The following is a 20,953-nucleotide window of genomic DNA, read 5'->3' as shown; positions in this document are numbered from 1 at the left end:
AGTGCTCAACAATCCAAACTCCAATTGGTAGGTGGGAACTTTCTGTATAAAGACGAGGTATACAGGGAGACCAAAATCCCGTTGCTATTCTTTGGGAACTAGCTGATGCAGACACTGAGGAAAATGGCCACTCTTTGTGATGGAGGAGGGAGAGAGGAAGAATTGTTCAATGGCAGGTTGCCTGTTGTGAGGGTAAAAACCCAGTTAGCTCCTCCCCCACACATTGGCAGAGCCTACCTCTTCCTTCTGACATGTATCCCAGAGCAAATGGCAACCTCATGATAAATGCCTCATTACCTGCAGTTCAGGTGGTCCTGTGGAGCGCCTGCTGAGCTGCCTCTAGGTTCATCTTCACTATTACACTGACACTACATCTGATTGGTCACTGTACACAGAAGGGGTGGAGTCAGGAGGACAAGAGTCTTCACCGCTTTTCTCCAACTATTTTAATAATGCCATCCTGACATGGCAAATTCTATGGGGGAAGCTAAATGGAAAGCAAAGCTTTCTGTTTTTCTCTTCCAATACTGCCAAAACAGGGCTTTTCACTGTTGCCTGAATAGACCCCTTGTTGCCTTACTTATTGAACCACCCTTGTAATGCACCCAATATTAATGTCCTGGATATTCTCACTACATGATCGAGTACTTGTAATCATACAAGCTAGAATGTAAGAAATGACAGACTATTGAGATATGAGTAATGTGAAATGCCATTCATGCTCATCTAGTTGGATTTGCCACATTATTCCAAAATTGTGAATTGTGCAAACAGAACAGCTTGTTAAAGAGAGACCTACGGCCAAATTTGTGAAATTCTCTTTATTCAATAAAGGATCAAGTTTGTAATAGAATTTAACATTACAGTATATTATATTACATTTTGTTCATATTCAGTTTGTCTCCGTGGAAAGCTGAAAAGTAAAGAACATTAAGAGTCCATGAAATAATGAGTTTGTACAGGTTGTAAAAACATTGCTATTAATCCCAGCTATGTGTTGTGTAAAGTAAACCTACTTACAATTGTGGCTATGAAAAAGGATTAGAAAATATCCTTACTGTTTAAATTGCATGGTTTACAAGCCAACCACTGCCCTTCTTTTCCTAAACCAGATTACAAAAATAATATTCTTAAAAAGAATGTTCCTTTCATTACTATAAATTTTAATATGTTTTTTTTTTTTTTTTAAATGTTTAAGTTGTTTTCTCTTACTGAAAACAAAATAATCTGGGAGGAAATTCACAATGCTAACAGTTAGGATCCAACATATAGAGTACAATGCCAACTGTCTCCTGATGAGTGCAATTTCCATCCAATATGGAAGTGACTGACTACATCTGTATAATGCATTGGTCACCAGCAGATAAAGGGCTATTACTCCACCAACATGCTGTGACCAACTAGTGTTTTAAATGCATTGCTAAGACATGTAAAAAAATATAAACTAGTTTTATATTTTTTATTGGATATAACATTTTTTCATTCAGTCTGTGGTGGATGCTGAGGATTGTGGGTATTCAGGGGCTGGAGGACCAGGCACCAAGGAGAACACATTTCTTTTGAAGTGCAGCCTGTAGCTCCTCCCCCCTACACCCCTTCCTATCCTCAGAGACCAGTTTGTTCATTGGTGCGCAGAGGAACAGGGTGCCATTTTTAGGAGGGCTGTTTCAGCCCTAATTTTCTTTAACATTTTTCATGTTTCTTTCTAAAATGGAGGCTCTCAGCACTACTGCTGACAGCTGCTGCAACTTCTCTCCAGTGACTGGCGGACAGACCTCACGGCCACTTGCACCAGTCACCTCCTCGCACTTAGAGGAAGACGCAGCCGGGGGGAGGAAGAAGTCATCGAGCAGTAGTGGCTCACACCATCGGTGGTGGTATGCAGCTCATGCTGAGAAACAGCTAGACCACCAGGGAGATTTGTTCTATTTTAACAAGACACCATCAAATGCTCTCTGGGATTCCAGGAAGGGGGCAGATACAGCCTTGTTTATCTGCCCTCTCCCCTTGGCTATGGCTCGCTCTGGGTTCCTGCCAAGGGCACTCCCCCCCCCCCCCCCCATAGCTCTTGCGGGAGCGATTTTCCCCTGACAGACGGAGCTGGCTGACAGCAAGAGTGGAGCTCACAAATTGCCCCCCTCTACATTCACTATTTCCCAGTGACCAGGTTTATCCTCACTCACCTCACTCATTTGTATTGGGAAACAAAGTGCACTTTTCTTCTTGTATGAAAGCTGCTGAACTATATACTGTATTGTTTATTTTTACGTCTCCCCCCCCCCCCTTAGTTAGATATATATCTCACATCAAGGAAAATATCAAACACATCAGGCATAACGTATATTGTCACTAATTTCTTTTAGTGCCTGTTGTAGTGATTTCCTTTACCTTACCCCACATTACACTGTGTAAAGGGGTGGATTTATAGAAGATTATAGGGCACTTGTGTATTATCACGGCGCTCACGATTTCCATCATATGGGCTCCTAAAAATCGCATCACCCTGGAATATTGCGGCATGCAATGCGATGCGATTTTTAATTGTACAAGCACCCATGCCATGAGATGTGATGAGTGCTTACAATGAGATGCAACCCCCAGTATCCACGCCATTCCGAAGCGTGGCGAGCGCAGCGGTACGCATCCTGTTCATACCCCCACTATCCACGTCGGTGTGGAGTTGATTTTAGATAGTGTGGCGAGCGCAGCGCGCCCCCCGCAAGGGGACACTGATTACTTTACATGAATTCAGCTGCGCTAGCCACGCTTCGGGCTCGTATTTCGCGTCTGCTCACCACGCTTCGGGCGAGCCAACGTGGGGGTATGAAAAGGTCGCAGGACACGTACCGCTGCGCTCGCCACGATTCGGGATGGCGTGGATACTAGGGGTTACACCTCATTGTAAGCACCCATCACATCTCATGGCATGGGTGCTTGTACAATTAAAAATCGCATTGCATCCCATTTGCTGGCATGCTATGCGATATTTAATTGTACAAGCATTGCATCGCACACCACTAAATCAGGTACACGATGCCATGCGATGGGCGCTGTGATAATACACAAGTACCGATTATAGTCATGAGACAGTGTTTGTACAATGTCTTCTAAAGGTTCAGGCAACTGAGACCGCAAGGAGGGAAACGCTCCAGGACTGCGCGCTTATACGTGTACCACTTGTAACAAAAACTTTGCTAGTGCCGAGCAGAACCACTCTGGACTCTGCGACCGTTGCTCTCTGCCAGACCCTGTTCTGCAGGCTGCTGTGGCTGTTCCTTGCGTACCTGACTGGGGTACTGCCTTGTCTTCAGCAATGAGGGAATTGGATTCTCGGCTAGCAGCTTTGTGCCCTCCAGTCGCTCTCTCGGTTCCTTCTCAACCGGCTTGGGTTGAAGGCCTGACCCAATCTGTACACGGTTTGGTATAGGCATTTCTTTGCATCATGCACTATGGTACCGTGTGGTATATCAACTACCTCGATTAGGGTAGGATCTACAACTAAAGATTCCTCAGGCAGATGCACTACTTGAGGATGATGCCCAGCTGAGGAGGATTCCATGGCTGAATGAGGATCATATGACTCAGGCCATGGTGGATAGTTTCATTAAATCTATTTGGTCAATCTTCCAAATTAAGGACACAGATTCTTCCGCTGTTTAAATGGAAAAAAGGATCCAGCGGTATTTCCACAGTATTCTCAGCTAAATAACTTATTCCAGGAAGCTTGGAAACATCCAAATAAAAAATTATTTCCAAACGCATTTGCACCTTTTTTCCTTTTTCTGAGGAGCAAAAAAATTGGCTCTCCCTCCCCCCGGTGGAAGCCCATGTGACTCGGTTGGTTAAAGCAACCGCCTTACCTATGTAACATCTTTCAAATATCCAGTAGATAAAAACACTGGACCAATAATTTAAGTCCATTTATATCAATGCAGGAGCCGCCATTGGTCTTGCTTATGCAGCTGCTTGGACTTCTATGGCTATTGGTTGTTGGGCGGAGGCCTTAACATAAGGACTATACTCCGGCACAGGAACGTGAACTTGTTCTAGATGGCGGGATTTTTGCCTCCAAAGTATCGGCGGCCTCTGTTGCATCAAGATGTGCTCTTGGTCTTTGACAATGGCTCAGGTCTTGGAAAACTGATAACTTGCCTTAACGTTCTCTGGATCTGTACTCTTCAGGACGGAATTGGATAAGATAGTGGGTTCTAAATTACATTCCCTGGGTGCTAAATTGGAAGGCCCATCATCAGACGTTTCACTCAGGGGAATGGCCCCTTCTCTCTCCAATAGGATCGTTAAGGTCGTTCTCAGGTTGACCTAATGGCCTTCCGACACAACAGGAAGCTACCCTTGTATGGCTCCAGAACAAGAGACCCTCAGGCCTGTCTAGTATATGCCCTGTCAGCTCCATGGGCGTGTTAGGAGGATGTGGTGGCAATTCTGATTGCACCCAATTGGCCACGGTGGTCGTGGTACCCAGATCTTCTGCGGCTATCACAGGCCCCTCCACTTCATTGGTCCTCCTATCACAGGGTCCTTGCCACCATCCCAACATTCACAGGTTGGCTTTGATGGGGTGGCTGTTCAGAGGTCGGTCCTAAGGGTGAGAGGTTTTTCAGACACCATCAAAACTATGCGAGCAGCCAGAAAACAGTCTTCTGCCAAGATTTACCACCTTTGTTGTGAACCTAGGAAACTTAATCCCCGGGTATATTGATTGTCCTGGGTTTTGGCTTTCTTACAGGCAGGCCTTGATATGGGCCTTAGTCACTCTTCCTTGAAAGTTCAGGTGTCGGCACTTTCAGTGTTGTTCCAAAGGAAGATAGCTGCTTCTGCTACAATTCATACCTTTTTGCATGGTGTATTACACCTGCAACCTCCAATTCGACCTCTTACAAATCCTTGGCCCTACGACAACTCACAAAACCTCCTTTTGAGCCCATGGAGTCGGTAGCACTTTCTAAATGTTATTTTTGTTGGCAATCGCTTCAGCTCGCAGAGTCTCTGACCTAGGGGCTCTCTCTTGTCGATGCCTTTCTTAATTTTCCATGCCGATAGTCTAGTCTAGTACAGAGGACTGCACTATCTCCCGAAAGTGGTCTCTAGATTTCATATTAACCAAGAAAATGTGTTACCAGTCTTTCCTCCATCACCTTCTTCGGAGCTGGGTTGCTCTTCAGTGGTGGATGAGCCGTTAGATGTAATTAAAACCTTACATCTTTATGTTTCACAGACCTCTACAAATCAGAAATTCTGACTCTTTGTTCTTTATGATGTTCATTAACTGGGTTGGCCAGCATCCAAATGAAAGTTAGCCCGTTGGTTACGTTCCACAATATGACAGGCATATCTGATGGCTGCAAAGCCAGTCCCCCCCTGCCTATGTGCACGCACATTCCACAAGGTCAGTGGGGGCCTCTTGGGCCATGAGGGCTGCTGTCTCGGCTGAGAGCATTTGTAGAGCGGCTACGTGGTCTTCTGCTCATACGTTTATCAAATTCTACCAATTTGACACCTTAGCCTCAGCTGATACAGCTTTTGGCAGAGGTGTCCTTGGTGCAGCTCAGGAGCATTCCCACCCATCGGGACACAGCATTAGGACATTCCACAATCCCCAGCATCGACTGCAGGCCGAATAAAAAAAGTGGATTTTTGGTCCTTACCTTAAAAAAAAAAAAAAAAAAAAAATATCGTAGGCCAAGGAGGAAGCTGGGTGCATGCTCTTACGCTCCAGCTACTTAGTCCAGTTAATTATGTTGATAGGGTTTTAACGGTTTCTGGTTGTGTGTTCTGTTGAATGGTTCTTCTCTCCTATCCCTAAGCTTAAGTTAAATTAAAACTGGTCTCCCTACGGGAGGAGTTACGGGCTTTACTTACAAAGAAATTTATTCTCCTTGGGGCCTGGTCCTCCAGCCCCTGAGTACCCACAATTCCCAGCATCCACCTTGGCCAACGGAAAAAGGATTTTACACGCAAGGACAAAAAATTCACTTTTCCCAGTCCATCAATTTCAATTAGTATTGAAAATGCAATTCCATTGAAACAAAAGGCTTATTGAAATTAACAGGAAACCTCAAAATGCACTTTGGACCCATTAGCATGAGAACAGACCCAGCGCTTATGAACAATATATGAAACGCACAGCGTTTATTTTCATTATCACCTGTGCTTTGCACGCTATTACATAGAACCCGATGTACCTATTGCTTGCAGGAAAATGCAAAATGAGCCACAGACTGATGGCCCTGTGTAATCAGACTGCATATTTACACCCAAAACCAGTAAAAATTGGATTGTGTGCAAAACCTCTCCCACAAAAAAGCAAACAATTTTCTTTCAAAGATTACGTATATACATTATTTGAACAATTTAATAAGTGTAAATGTAATGATATTTTGCAGAGAAAAGAGACAAACAGCTATGTCCTCATACAGCTAGCATTGATACTAGGGATGCCACTCCCGGGATTGAAAGATGCTCAATCCCAGGATTCCTGGGTTCGGCCTCCCTAATAAGAAAATAAATAATGTCAATGCCCCACATGTGTTTACTCACATGGGCGGGAGCGGTGCAGCCGGCGGATTGCTCAGTGTGACCTCTGGCCATGTCACACTGTACAGAGTCAAACAGCTGGAGACGGGAGCAGCAGGGCAGCGTCTGAGCGGGTACTCAGATGTTGCCAGCATTAGACTGCCCATGCGCAGTCTAATCCCGAAACCCTGGGATTGGAAACTCCAATCCTGGGATTGGCCACCTTACTCAATATGCCATGAAGCAAGATGCCTCTGCTAATATCAAGCATCTTTTCTACCAAAACTGCATCTAAGTCTCAACCCAACAGGATTATGATGCAGCAGAAGACTTTGCTGATTATTTTGGTATATGCCACTTATACAGAACATAAATAAGACCACATAAAGATTCAGAGACTCTGTAGCACACAGATAGAAAACACTTTGACGGCAGATCAGTACCATTTGGCCCAACTAGTCTGCCCCTTTTTAACACATTGTTACCTCAATGCCTTATTTCTTTCTAAGACGATCCTTAGGTCTTTCCCAAATGTTTATATTGCTCTAATGTTTGAAGCTTTTTGGTGGGAATCTATTCCACTTGTTCACTACTCTTTATATGAATTAATTTTTTCCTCAAATTTCCCTGCCCACCTAACTCCCTACAGTTTCAGTGCATATCCTCATGTTCTAATACTTTATCTTCCGGTAAAGAATGTTTGTCATGTATAAGTGTCATACTAAATATCAAATTCTTCAGCGCAGTCTCGTTGTGCATCCTAGTCGCATTGTGTTGCAACCAAGACGCATTTTCAGCAAAAAAAAAAAAAAAAAGACCCAATGCTAGCAGATATTTTATTTATGGGAGTGACTGCAGCAAAGATGTAGGAGGACATATCTGTAGTTCACTCTCTCTTGAATTATGAACATTTTACATAGCACCAGCATATGAAACTGCATTTTACATTTGGAAACAAAAAAGTGTGCCAACAAGTTTACAGAAACTATGAAATGAAATGTCTATGTCCAAGTTTATCATGTTATCTCTTGAAAAGTAAAATGTACAGAACACATAGATTAGTACTGTGTCTAAAGAAAGTTAACGCTCACATTCTGTTGCATCATCTGTATTGTAATGTATTGTTAACCCAGACAAATTTGTTCTCCCTGGTTGTGCAGCGCTGAAGACCACATTGGTGCTATACAGACAAAGAAGCAAACGAATATAACATTTTACAACAGATGTGAACATGTTACAATAGTCAAATTGTGTTTTTTCTTTAACTACTCACTTTATAACAGATTAAATTCATAAAATAGGATTCACCAAATAACTACCGAAAATAGTTGTGTGAATTCCTTTTAAATGTAAATCAATGTACAGTGAATACCAATGTTGATGCCTTAACCCTTTGAGTTCCAATGTTGCTGTGAGAGATCCTCAAAATATCCACTTAAAATGCCAGCATCGTGCACAGCGACTTCTTTTTATGGGTGCAGTATTTATCTAAACTTCAATTAACTGACTTGGCTGTAGTTGTATTTATTGATACTAAAAGAACAGTCGCTGTGAGCGGCGCTGGCTTTATTAGAGTCCTCACAGCACCGTTGGCATGCAAAGGGTTAAAATGAATCTTAGTACTCTGATATTTTAACATTTTAAAGAGAAGGTTAGCTGGTACAAAGACATGCAGAAGTAAATATAAGAATAAAGCACAATGTATTTATCAATTATTTGAGGTCATGAAAAGTATAACTCAGTTATTGAAGTAAAATGTCATTTTATTGGCTATTTTGATATGGTACTTGTTTCCTAGCACGGCCACACCGATTTGCATCGGGGTGATCGTGTCAGAAAAATCGCATGCGATCCGAATCGGGTCGATGCGACCGACCCGATTTTTACATTGAATCAAATGTGAATAGGGCCCCTATTTTACATTGGATTCAATGTAAAGTATTCCCCAGACCCCCAATTTTACCCCCTCAACGCCACCCCACGATTGACGCCAACCCGAAGCGTGGCGAACGGTGGCGGTGCGCGTCCTCCGACCTTTTCATACCCCTACTATCCACGTGGGGTGACGCTCACAATGGGGTTGCGTAACCATATACAATGTGAAATGGGTCATATTGGCCCATTTCACATTGTTCCCTATGTAAAATGGACTTAATCAAGTCCATCTGATCTTGTGCCATTATAATGGCACAAGACCGACGCGATGCTCCCGATGTCAATGTTAAAAATATTTTAACATTGAAGCCTATGGCAAAATCGCGGGCATCGCGTCGGTCACGTCGGGGGCCATGTTAATGCACGCGACCGACGCGATGCCCCCGATTTTGCCTTTGCCGGCAAAATGGACCTGATTTCAAAGGAAATCGGGTCCATCGCGGGCATCGTGTACCTTAACTTTAAGGTACACGATGCCCGCGATTGTGGCCGTGCTAGGAAACAAGTACCTTTGATATTATTAGACCCACCTGGCTGCAAGTCCCCAGTGTCAGAACACAAAGAGAGGGCCAACCCCTGTCTATACCTGATGTGGAGTTATTCAATTTGTCCAACCACCAAAGCCATATAGTGTATGTACAGCTCAAAGCAAAAGGGCTGAAATAATGTACCCTGCTTGTAACTTACTAGGCATGTGGTATAGGTGCAGGATCACTTACCCACCATGTGGCCCATTGCCCTGACAACTGCAGTCTTACCTATCTGCTTCCTTCCCCTCCCCCAATGCTTAACCTCTTCAGTGGTATGGCCGGAAATTTTCCGGGCCGAGGTGCACTACTGACTCCCACAGAAGGTTTCCGTGCAAGCCTCTGTTTCCTAGGAGTGCACCATCTGGCAGCACCTCCAGCATTGAGTGTTCACCATGAGCATATATTGAGGTTTACTCATTGTTTGCATTTACTGAAGCTGCACCGTGGTTTATCGCACACTCTACTTATTTTTACTAGCTCCACCTGCACGGCCGCTCCCCACCTCGATCGCCTGCCGCCCCCCCTCCAAATCACCCAGGTTCCCAAAGACTCAAACATTAGAACCTGAAACTCACAGATGGATCCGGCAGCAGGAGCACGGGGGCAGCCAGAGAGCAGGTACAGCAGCAGTGGTGAGTATTTCTGGGGCAGAAGAACCCACCCTGAGAGGTGTGCCATGCCCAAGAAAAACCCACCACTGAAGGTCTCATGGAATCACAATTTGATTATTTACTTCTACCAACAAAACACTTGCCAATGCATTTCCATCCCAGCATGGCTAAAATAATCATTCACATCAGGACATCCGGAGGTTTATTACACTATACTGCGTAACTGACCAAATGAGCAAGAAAGCGCACAACAGGAATAATCAGACGCTTGATCTCCTATATTATGATCAGAATCTGTATACCAGTCTGGACAAAAACCTAGGTGGGGTGGTACAATTTCTGCAGGGACAACTTACCATTACTCTTTCTATAATGTATAATCCATACTTCGATTTACCTCCAACACGGTCTGACTCTCTCAATGCTACATGAGAAATCTCATTATTAGCATTTAGCTGCCATGTTCTTAAAAGTATTTTAAATGGTGTAATGAGAGGAACATCTGTCAGAAAGGGTTTACCCCCAACAGATAAACAGAGCTATTGCCATCAGAGAGCTCTGGAAAGATAGAGATTTTTTTTAACCATTCTAATAAATCAGCAGCAAAGGAGCATGTTGGGAATGGTAATGCACTTGATCTCCCATCTTGTAAATCAGGACCTGTATGCCTGTCTGGAGAAGTGTCGCTGGTTACTGAATGACCAAAAGTTGCGTCGGTCCTGTAGAGATTGGAAACCATTTTTACTTCTCCATCTGTCGCGTCTGAACTTTATCTTTTTGACCTGTAAAATATAAACAGTGAAAGATTTCTCATTATTACACTACTAAACTACATATTTTAAAGTGAACTATTTCATTAATATGCACTGATTTTTTTCTAACTCCACAAAACATAAATAAAAAAAATAAAATCAACCACAATACCAGGCACGTCATCAAATTCCTGTCAACAATAATGCACATTTCTTAATATAGTGGGGTCCCTCACAAAACATACAATGGACAGAATAAATGTGGCAAACATCAATGTACAAAATCTCCTTTCTGGTTTTAAACTACTTTACCTTTCCACTGTCAAAATCTTCGTCCCATTCATCTATAACGGTGTCATATTTAGCTTCACGTGCATCACGAACAGCGTCTCTGCTTACAGTAGACTCTTCCCCATCCCAAGTCAGCACTGCAGCAGAAAGCACAACATAGTGATTTTTGTGTCCCCAAATAAACATTTACATTGGAACACCAGATCACAGTTCCAAATAAAAAGGAACTTATTGAAACAAAATGCCTATCTGTTATCTCCTGTATATAAGCAATAGATACAATAGTGTAAGACTGATCAAAGTAGAAGTTGCTGAAATCAGTTTAGAAGTAGCAGCAAGTGTTATAAAAAGGAGATTTTTGTCTTGTCTATATCTTTTTCTGAATCCATGGTGGACACTGGGTAGAATGGAGCTGAGACAATCAGCACCAAGGAGTTAACTTGTTTGACTGAAGCCCAGGCTCCTCCTCCATCCATGGTATAGCAATACCACAGAGAGTGTACCACCATTGAATGCCTCCCACTGGAAGTACTGGCGCTGAAATGCTGATTTCCTTATGCAAGGAGCCACTTACCTTGACCACCAGTCTTCCTGGGCATCCCCCAAGTACCACGGGGCGGGGGTGTGTGTGACTGGTGTCGTTGGGTGCGTCGTCTGTGCAGCCTATGGTAGCAGCAGGAGTTGGAGCAGCCAGCGGTAGCAGTTGGAGCAGCCGGCGGTAGCAGGCTAAAGTTAACTGGGGCTGCTAGCCACCCCCTAAAAAGGGGCCTTGTGCCTTGAGGTAAAAACTAAAGATTGGTCTGAAAAGAGGCAGGTGGGATATAAGAGAAGTGCCCGGGCTGCTGTCAAACAAGTTAACTTCTTGGTGCCTGTCACCTCAGCTTCATTGTACACACTGCCCCAGTGTCCTCTAGAGGATGAAGGAAAGAGGTGTTCTCTAGAAATTAAAATCTTCAGCAAATTGCTGTATACTGTAAAAAAGCTGCAATTTTATTTAAAACTATAATGCAGAGGTTGTCATTACAAACAATTGTAAATATGCACCTCATCCACATTATTACGCCACCCACTTTTGCAGGTCTTACCTTCTGTCCCATATGCTTTGTTGCTAGAATTCTTTAGTAGCTCTTCGACAACACAAGATTTCTTCGTGCCATCCCAAGCTGGTCTGAATTTCTTTTCTGCACAAGGGATGGAAGGAGGTCGCTTGTAGCCATCTTTGATCTGACTATCCCATACGCACACTAACGGAACACGGTATTATCAGAGAGAAATATATTCATAGTAGGTTTAAATAATAAAGGTGGTGATGTTGCCCATAGCAACAATAAGATTCTATCACTTACTTATTGCACCCTAGAAAATGACCGAATCCGATTGGTTGCTATGGGCAACATCATTTCTTTTCATTTTTACAAGCTTTAGTAAATGTACCCCTAAGTCTCAGAGAACCAATACTCTTCTTATTGAAATCTCTAAATGGGGCTAAAAACTGTACACTGGGTGGTAAATAAAATTAGAACCATGTTTAATACTTACACAGTACACAGCTTGACTAGTAGCAGTAATACAACAGTCTTATATGATTGAGGTAAAGCTTTAAATGTGGCATTATGCCACTTCCAATAAATGTCACACTACAGTGATTGAAACTGAAGAGGTCTTATGTCTCCAGGTACCTTGTGAGCTGCTCTAAAGGTGGCCGTAAACAGGTCCAACTGGACTCCCAGGGAGCTGCCGGGGGAGTTCAGAGGAAATCGGATGCAATACATTGCGGGTGCTAATGTACCTCTGATGGTCTGATTCATCTCATGTGCTGCATATAAAATCTCCAGGCTCTGATCCGATGCGCATGGAAGAGAAACTTTGCAGTCATGCTATATCTAAGCACTGAAAGTGTGAGATCAGTAATACCAGCTAAACCCCCTGAACTCCTAAACAGAGCACGTGCTAGCATTTATTAAGGAGGAACTGAATATGGGTCATGCCTTACCAAGTTTCTCTTCCTGGGCTGTAGGTTTCTGTTCACTGATAGAGTCGCTTTCCATGGGGCTTTGACTCTCCTGTACGTCTGACCTTTTCTGCTTTTTCCTTATTTTTCTGACCACCTTATTCACTTCAGTGTCCTCTTGTGAATCCAGAGTAGTACTAAGATGAGGTTAGAACAAATTTAGTTATATTATGAGAGTCAAGATTATTTTCCAGTGAGTTTTGAAGGGTGTTCCAGAACTCAGAGAAAAGACCCTTTTAGAAGGTCACGTGACCTGTCTTCTGTAGATAAACAAAGTGTAAAATGTAAACAGAATTTCTGTAATTACTGGTTAAATCCTTTTCTCCGATTCCGTGAGGGACCATGGAGGCATTGGGTCTAGCAGGTGCAAGATGAGTCTGGGTACTTAATAATGAAAAGGTCTTCCAGCACAGGGTTGTCCACATATATTCCCCACTGCATGCCTCGTGAATTCCAGTTTACACTAACAAAGCCACAGGAGAGGGTAGAGAAAGGAGAAGGAGGCACACAACTACATATACATGAAATGTGGGTAGATGGAAATGAGGATTTTGCAGTTTAGCGTAATGCAGCAGCTAGAAGAAGCCCCTTTATCAAGCTGGGCATACACTAGGCGACTTCTTACCTTGGAGAAGTTGCCCCCGATCCACCTGGGACCTTCCAGTTGGCTCAAGGTTGTTAGAACGGGATGCAGTTAGAATCCCAGCGGTCGCAATCCCAGCGGTCAAAATCCAGACGCCGGAATCCCGACACTTTCTCCCTCTATGGGTATCCACAACACCCATAGATGGAGAATAAATTAGTGTGCCGGGCGTAGCGAGTCACCGGTCCTGCTGCGTGGCAAGCGCAGCGAGCCCGCATGGTGAGGCAATCCACGTCCCTCCTTGTCGGGATTTCGGCATCAGGATTTTGACCGCCGGGAGTTCGTACCAATCCCTTTAGAACAACAGGAGAAATCTCTCCCAGTGCAGATCTCCTAAATCTATCGCCATTAGAAGGGGTCCCATTCTGCCAATAAGCTGCCTTTCGGCGTATCTATCACCTTGGTGGTTTAGTGAAGGCATGGAAAACAAAGCGATCACTGGCCCCCGAATCCTCTTTGTGGTCTCCACTACTAAGGAGGAATGAAAACTAGAGGTGAAATGGAAACCCACTGCTTAGCAGGACCCCTCCTACCTGAAGTCATGTCACTCCCGTCTGCGAAGCCCATTCAATGCAGCCTAAATAACTGTGGCTAGGCCATGAGGCACTAAAAATAGCTAGCTTTAGGAAACAGGGTTTTTTTTTCCTTGCACACCTGCTATACTCCAATTTCTTCAGTGTGCTCCAAGGTAGAGAGAGAGAGAGAAAGTAAACATTAAAGGCACTATCCTATTAGCAGCGGTACTTTAACGCTGCAAATAGATTCGGCAGGGGATAATCTATTATATCTAATTCCGGAATCCGTATTATACTGCCTGATCCCTGATATGCAGCTACCAGACGGGCAAAAAACACACAGAATCAGAGACTTATCCCTGATCCCATGTGTTTTTTTCTGACCGTGGGTCCCTTTTTCACGGCAATAAAAATGTTCGATATTTAAATACTACAATAATGACCATTGGTCATTTACTGTGATATCTGGCCATTTTTTTTTTACTAATTGTAGAGCAATTATATAGGTAATAGTAGTGAGAAAATATAATGTGCTTGTTAGCAGAAAAAAAACAAATAAAAAAATTTAAACAGGAAAACATAATAGAAACACAAAAGTAGACTAAATATCATCTTTATGTGTCTAGTGTCCATTTGTGTGTCTCTGAAACACTACCATCTGCTGGCAGCGAGTGAAACTACATCGCTTTCTCTCTCACACATGCACAAACAGAGGCAATCACAAGGTAGTAGACTAGCTTTTGAAGCATTTGCTTCAAGCAGACTTACTAGTTTTGTAATAAAGGAAAAAGGTAATGTTGTCAGCCCCTTAAAATTAATCACCACTAATATTTTTTTTTACCTAATATAATACAGAGATTTGCAAACATCTATTAATTTGGCTGCAGGTGTATGGGAAATATGAAAAAAGTCAGTCTCAAAGAAAATGATTAAATATTAAAAAACATTAAAATTAAGGTACTTTAACATTAAAATGGAGTAATTTAGATATCACAAAGTATTATGTCATTGGCTTTAGAACTACAAACAGGATGCTATTTGAACCTAATTAAACTGAGCGTTGTGGACGCCACAATAAATTTCCATTAGCCTGCAAAAAAGATTGTAGGGGGTTTAAAATATATGTCTTTCCTTCTTATTTCTGACTGTCTGAGATATTAAAGGCTTTTACCATGGTTCCACTGCCTGGCCATTGGATGTAAGAGAAGAAACATTTAAATAATAAAATAAAGAAAACTAAAATCAATACGATCTTATTAGCATAAATGTTATACATCTACAAGTGTTTTGTCACCCATGAGTAAAATTGCTATGAGGATAAGGATGATTTTAACCTATTTTGCAGTAAGAAGGCATACAGCATTATTAAAAAATAATTCCAATTCTTGCTAATTTGAGAACGTTACATTTGTATCTAGTAACACCATTTGGATATTTCATTTAACCACCTCCTGTTCTTCTGTCAATTTTGCATTGTTATTTAAAAGAAACGCATATACAATCCCTGCCTGTTCTTACCCATTCATCGGAGCCTGGAGATTATCCTCTACATGTTGATCAGGTTTTACCCGCCTTTTCTTCTTTGTTTTGCATGTGGACTCCTGGGACATCAGAGTGTGACCGGTTTGTTTGGATACATGTTTTGTAGGGGTCTTCAGTAGTCTACACTTCTTGCGTTTAATTTTACCTTCTTTTAAATCAGATTTGTTTTTTTCCTGTGTCTCCAAGTGGGAGAGAACACACTCTGTTCTAGCTGTACTTTCCAACGCTTTTCTCTTTTTTTTCTTGTTTTTCTTCAGAATAACACCACCTCCCTCAATGGCCCGGACTTCCCCATTGCAGCTTAATTTATGTGCTTCCAGTTGGTGTTTCTGTTTTTGCTGTGAGGGGCTGTAGGTCTCTGTTAGGGTAACATAATTGTCCCTTACATTCCCTTTAGGAGAAAAAGGTGGCGACAATGCCTTACTCAAGGGAGAGTTGTTTAAGTGACTTAGTGGTGTGAAATGTTGGGTTAATTCTACACTCGTTTTTTTTTGCTTTTCATGGGATTTCAGCTTAGACGTATTGCTACAAGTCCCAGGGAAGTCGTCTGCAACTTGATGAGATACCCTGGAAGAGAACATTCGAGTGAGAACAAACCAACCAGTCTTTGCAACTATCCAAAAAGCATTGTAATGATCTCAGGGGAAATTTGTGAACCAGTAAAATTAGTACTTATCAAGCGCATTCTATAAAATTGCACATAATAGACAGAAGCTGGTTCACTTCTCCACTATTTCAGAAATCTTACCCCAGTTAGCGAAATAATAATATATATAGATATACATCTGTTCTATATCTATATATCTATATATATATATATATATATATATATATATATATATATATATATATATATATATATATATTTGACTATCCCTTATCCACTGTCCTTTTTTTCTCTGACCATCCTTCTCCATGCCCGCCCCCTCCCACTTACTTCAGTCAATATGCACCCCATTCCATGTGCTGCTGCCCGCCATGTTGAGCCTTCCCAGTCCCAATGTAGCATTGCTCGGGTGCGCCGGTAATGTCATGACATCACACACGCAATGCATCATTGGAAATCGGGTTGCCTCTGAAGCCGGGTACACCAGGTGAGTATGAAACTAAAAATATTCCAAAATCTGGAGTAAACCCTTATCCAAAATGCTTTGTGTCCTGAGCATTTTGGAAAATGGATACTCAACTGTTAGTAATGTACTCTGAGTGAGCTTTGTTAAAACTGCATTCCAAGGCCTTATATGCTATAATGTCCTGCTGTCTGCAAGGTGTCAGCAAGGTTGACAGGAAAAAAAAAAGGCAGCAAAAGCGGTTTAGAGCGCTGGTCGTGGTTGTTTAACTCAGGGTGAGCTGCTGCAATTAGGGACTAGTCAGGTCCCTGGTAGGATGTACAAAGAAAAAAAGAGGGAGTTGTAAATAATTATCTAAATTATTTATATACTTCATACCTTCTAATTCTTCACATTGCAATATTATATTTAAGGTGCCCATACACGGTCCGTTTAACGGATCCGTTCGGCACTTAATTAGCACGCATCGCATCCCTAGTGCATGCCTTGTGCATGCACTGTGATCCGATGTGTACCTAGTACAAAAAGTATGTGCAGCACATACTTTTTGTACCGTACGATGAGATGCGCGGGAGTGCGCATCTCATAGTACAGAACGGACGGTCCGGGAACGGACCGTCTATGGGCACCTTTATTATTATCTTTCATTGTTATTAATCTTTGATTATTATTTATGTTTAATTTTATATATCCCCTCTGATTGGTTGTCCATACAACCGTTTTTTACCCTCTATAGTCCTGGGGACTCTAATAAATGAGATGTGTCAGTTAGATTGGGGAATGATTACATCACCGGATATACCGGATAGGACGTAGCGAGAGATATATTAAAGACTGTTATCGGGATATTAGTCTGTGGAAAGATGGACATGATGGACGTATTCTCACCTGTACTCGCGGTCCAGCGAGCAGGTGGGGAACTCCACATGTCCATGTGAAACGTATCTACTGAGCCCGACTATTATTATTACTTTTAGTACGGGCACCACGTACAAGCCTACATACTTCCGGCTTGCGTATCAATAAGCCGGAAGTACTGATTATATTCTCCCTCACATGCGTGTCAAAAAGCCGGATGTAACGAATACATTCACCGGCTCAATGACACTGCGGGAGCATATTATAGTCCGCACACTTCCGCCCAATGTCAGGAGCGGGAAGCCCGGACCCCCACGCGATCACTGAGGTTTCCAGAAGGTTAGTTATCCCTTCCCAGCAAGTTGGGGTATCTTCTTTCTAAACCCCACATACAACTGGGGGACTAGTTCTAATAGCATAAAACGTTATATACACTGAATAGTTGAATATGACCTATGTATAACACTTCTACATCCAGGTCAAAGGTCACTTCGGCATCTTTATCTGGTTTTATTCTGTTTAAAATCAATATGTCTGACATTAATTTTATGGTTTAACTAGTGAAAGTCTGTCTCCGAGTTTCTTTTAACATTATGTTACAGTATTCGTTTAGTTTTTTACTATGACCTGTAACACTGATGTCATGAGGTCAACCCTCATTAATTGATTGTGGTATATATACCTGGCTGTCAGCCAACATCAGTCACCTTGATAAAGCTGTCCCTAGTGACAGCGAAACACGTTGGTGACCAAGTTGGACCCTCTGTGGACTTTATACTTCACCTGCTGAATTATTCTGGGACCCCACAACCGCTTTTATATTTGTCTGGAGCACCTTATCTCCTTGGCACAGAGCACTTTACAACCTAAGCCTCCCCGCACAAATCCGGATTGGGGTAAAAGATCATGGCTCGGTTATATCTCTTGGAGTACCTCACCCTTCCTCCCATTGCACTAACTCGCACCTTAGAGAGGATACCTACAAGCAACATTCTCCGATTTGGACAGGGACACCTCCAGCGACATATTGGGATTACAAATTGGGACTTCAAATTGGACTTCAGTGCCTTCCTCTAATTGGTTGTCTACCAGAGCAGGTTATATTCTCCACTTATCAATTGGTCCACTTGTTGTTTTTATTATTTTTATTGTATGTCATGTGTTATTAAATTTTATTATTATTGAGAAATCACTCATTAAAATTAGAGAGCGCTGCAACAACTCCCGCTTTTTCTTTGTCAGCAAGGTTGAGTAGCAGGATGTCTGATGCTAATTTATTAGAAGGTTCTTTCATTAATCTAATATTTCATTTATTTGTGGTGACTATCTGGGCTCAATTTCCAGAAGCTGCAACTTAAAACCATTCAGACCTGACCGCTGCTATGCGATTTTGCACTGCATTTAGATAATTGCCGCCCAGACAGGGTGAAACCCGCCCTTTGCAAGTCTGTGAATGGCTTGCAAAAATATTGCTGATTGTTATACAAATCTATTTGCAACTCACTCACCATCTAATGATTTTTCTAGTGTGGGTAGTCTGTGTGCGTAACCCTGTCCCATCAACAATTCTCATATTCAACAAAAGATGAAGGGGACTGTATTTGAAGGGCGCACTGCCTGCAATAGAAACAGGCTAATCGAGGCCAAAACTCCCTCCCTAGAGAAATGCTTGGGAAGGCCTGTGTTTTCCCTGACACTACCAGAAACGGCAGGTTACCACCCTCAAATGGCGACTTCCTGTCTGTCAAGTTGAGAGGGAATTGTGAAGAAAAAAAATGGTGATTTGTGTGTCGCTGTTTGGCCTTGGCGAATGTCTTTTACGATCCGTACGCATGTGCAGTCATTCGTTAATCGACCCCTATGCGAATTTGCAGAAAAGTGATCAGCTGTAAATAACCCCCATATTTGCAAGCTTAAGTATTGATGTGATATAGATCTCCAGAGCGCTCACCATTCTTTTACTAGGATTGCCATCACCAGGGCTATTTATAGAACATTTTGACAAATAGTCATATGTACAAATGTGACCTCACACACCCATCTTTTTGTGTCATATGGCACAAGATGCCAGGTGCGATTCCTGAGCCGTGCAGGTTTATCTTAATTTTGTGTACAGTGTACCAAGTACAGGTATTTCGGTTTTGTTCTTTTTCGTTGCAGAGGGATTAGTACAAAATCAACGATTAACCATAACAATGCATGGTGCAGGTCATTCATATCAAACCATTCTTTTGCCTTTTTAACCTAAATTGTGTATTTTTGAACACATTTTTGCATCTTATTTTACTTATAGGGTACTAAGTAAATAGGATCAGTATCAAAGTCTGTGGTATGCTAAACGGGCCATTTGGCACGATTTGTAGATAGATGTTGTGGACACATCTGTATTGCTTAATAGAAATCAACCTGCAGCATCATTAAAAGCTTATTTCTTAATGTAACAGCAAACCTATTGATTGCAGGATTACATTCCATTCAGCATATCCAAACATATTTGATCAGAAGTTTTCCATAAAGAGACCCACAGCTATAATGTTACTTTTGAAATTGATATAGCCACACTTTCTTAATGGAACATTGCACAACCAATTATCTGGTTGTTAATTATACAGAACCTCTCTGTTTTAGAATACACTTTCCACAGCAGCTGGATGATGATGCTACTGCACGTTCTCTTCACAAGTTATACCTTCTCAGGGAATCTTGTCAGGTACTAGTGTTCACTATTATTTTGTAATAAAAAAATAAAATAAATCCAGGCTATCAGACGGAATGAACTATAAGTTGGACAAATATTTCAACCACCATTTTCGCCTGAAATTGTTTTGCCTATTATTTGAAATTATTTTTCCGATTCCTTATTATATAAAACTAGGTGTGTGTGTGTATATGAATCGGAAATGGTATGGAGGCCAGATCCTTATCTCAAATTTATGTGTCACTTACCGATGCACATGAAGCGGCTTGAGTGTGATGGGACCAGGGGAAACAGAGATGGGATGAGTGGCGCCAGTGGAGATGGAGAGGGGAAGTGGGGAGTAAACGTCATTTCTGCTTCCCTTCTGCTGCATGTTGCCCTGTAGTTATTGACATAAATAAAATCTTGGTGGTGTAAAGAAAAAAAGGAGGTTTGTGACAAATCAAATCAAATGAAAAAGAAGGGGAAAAATAAGACATTTTATATATATGTTAAATAAACCACATAAATAAATAAATATAAAATGATAGATTTTGCACATGGGCATATGTGTATAAAGATATAGGATAGGTGGGAATGGAAGGTTGGCGATTAAAATTATGCAACCAAAGCCACAATACCTGACAATATGGGATGAAAAGGAAAAAAACAAAAATAGTTAAATAAAAATGCTTCCAAAATATAATATATATATATATATATATATATATATATATATATATATATATATATATATATATATATATATATATACACATACATACATACATACATACATATATATATATGCCCCTTTCACACGCTCCAACTCCTGCCAGGTGGCGAAACCCCGCACGGCCAAAAGCCTTGCCGTACGTAGACGTTAATAATGGACATGATTGTGTCCGTCCACGCGGGACGGCTGTCACCACTGGAAGGGGCGGCTGCCGGGCTGTGGCCATCCCCCGTGTGGGGTTTCGCCGC

At 42.0% G+C, this 20,953-nt stretch overlaps 1 protein-coding gene across 9 annotated transcripts in view; it reads right to left on the bottom strand.

Annotated features, from left to right (window-relative positions):
* Window positions 1-806: 806 nt before the first annotated feature.
* USP36 (ubiquitin specific peptidase 36) overlaps window positions 807-20,953 on the bottom strand; it is a 40,689-nt gene continuing 20,542 nt past the window's right edge. For 5 of the 9 annotated variants that reach the window (XM_083148104.1, XM_083148105.1, XM_083148102.1 and 2 more), the window contains 8 exons: window positions 20,239-20,369; window positions 15,341-15,931; window positions 12,647-12,801; window positions 11,739-11,897; window positions 10,675-10,790; window positions 10,271-10,392; window positions 7,626-7,714; window positions 807-913 (listed from right to left, as the gene is read on the bottom strand). In XM_083148104.1, coding sequence (XP_083004230.1) covers window positions 876-913; window positions 7,626-7,714; window positions 10,271-10,392; window positions 10,675-10,790; window positions 11,739-11,897; window positions 12,647-12,801; window positions 15,341-15,931; window positions 20,239-20,369 — 1,401 coding nt within the window. In that variant the 3' untranslated portion in view covers window positions 807-875. Of the gene's footprint in view, window positions 914-7,529; window positions 7,715-9,966; window positions 10,393-10,674; window positions 10,791-11,738; window positions 11,898-12,332; window positions 12,492-12,646; window positions 12,802-15,340; window positions 15,932-20,238; window positions 20,370-20,953 lie in introns of those variants that run through there. The other 4 variants (XR_014444542.1, XR_014444541.1, XM_083148103.1 and 1 more) reach the window with 4 other exon arrangements.

Source organism: Crinia signifera, chromosome 6 (assembly GCF_055691185.1).
Source record: "Crinia signifera chromosome 6, ASM5569118v1, whole genome shotgun sequence".
NCBI lineage: Eukaryota > Metazoa > Chordata > Amphibia > Anura > Myobatrachidae > Crinia > Crinia signifera.
The sequence above is the reverse complement of the archived record's forward strand: the minus strand, read 5'-3'. Positions and strand labels throughout refer to the sequence as shown.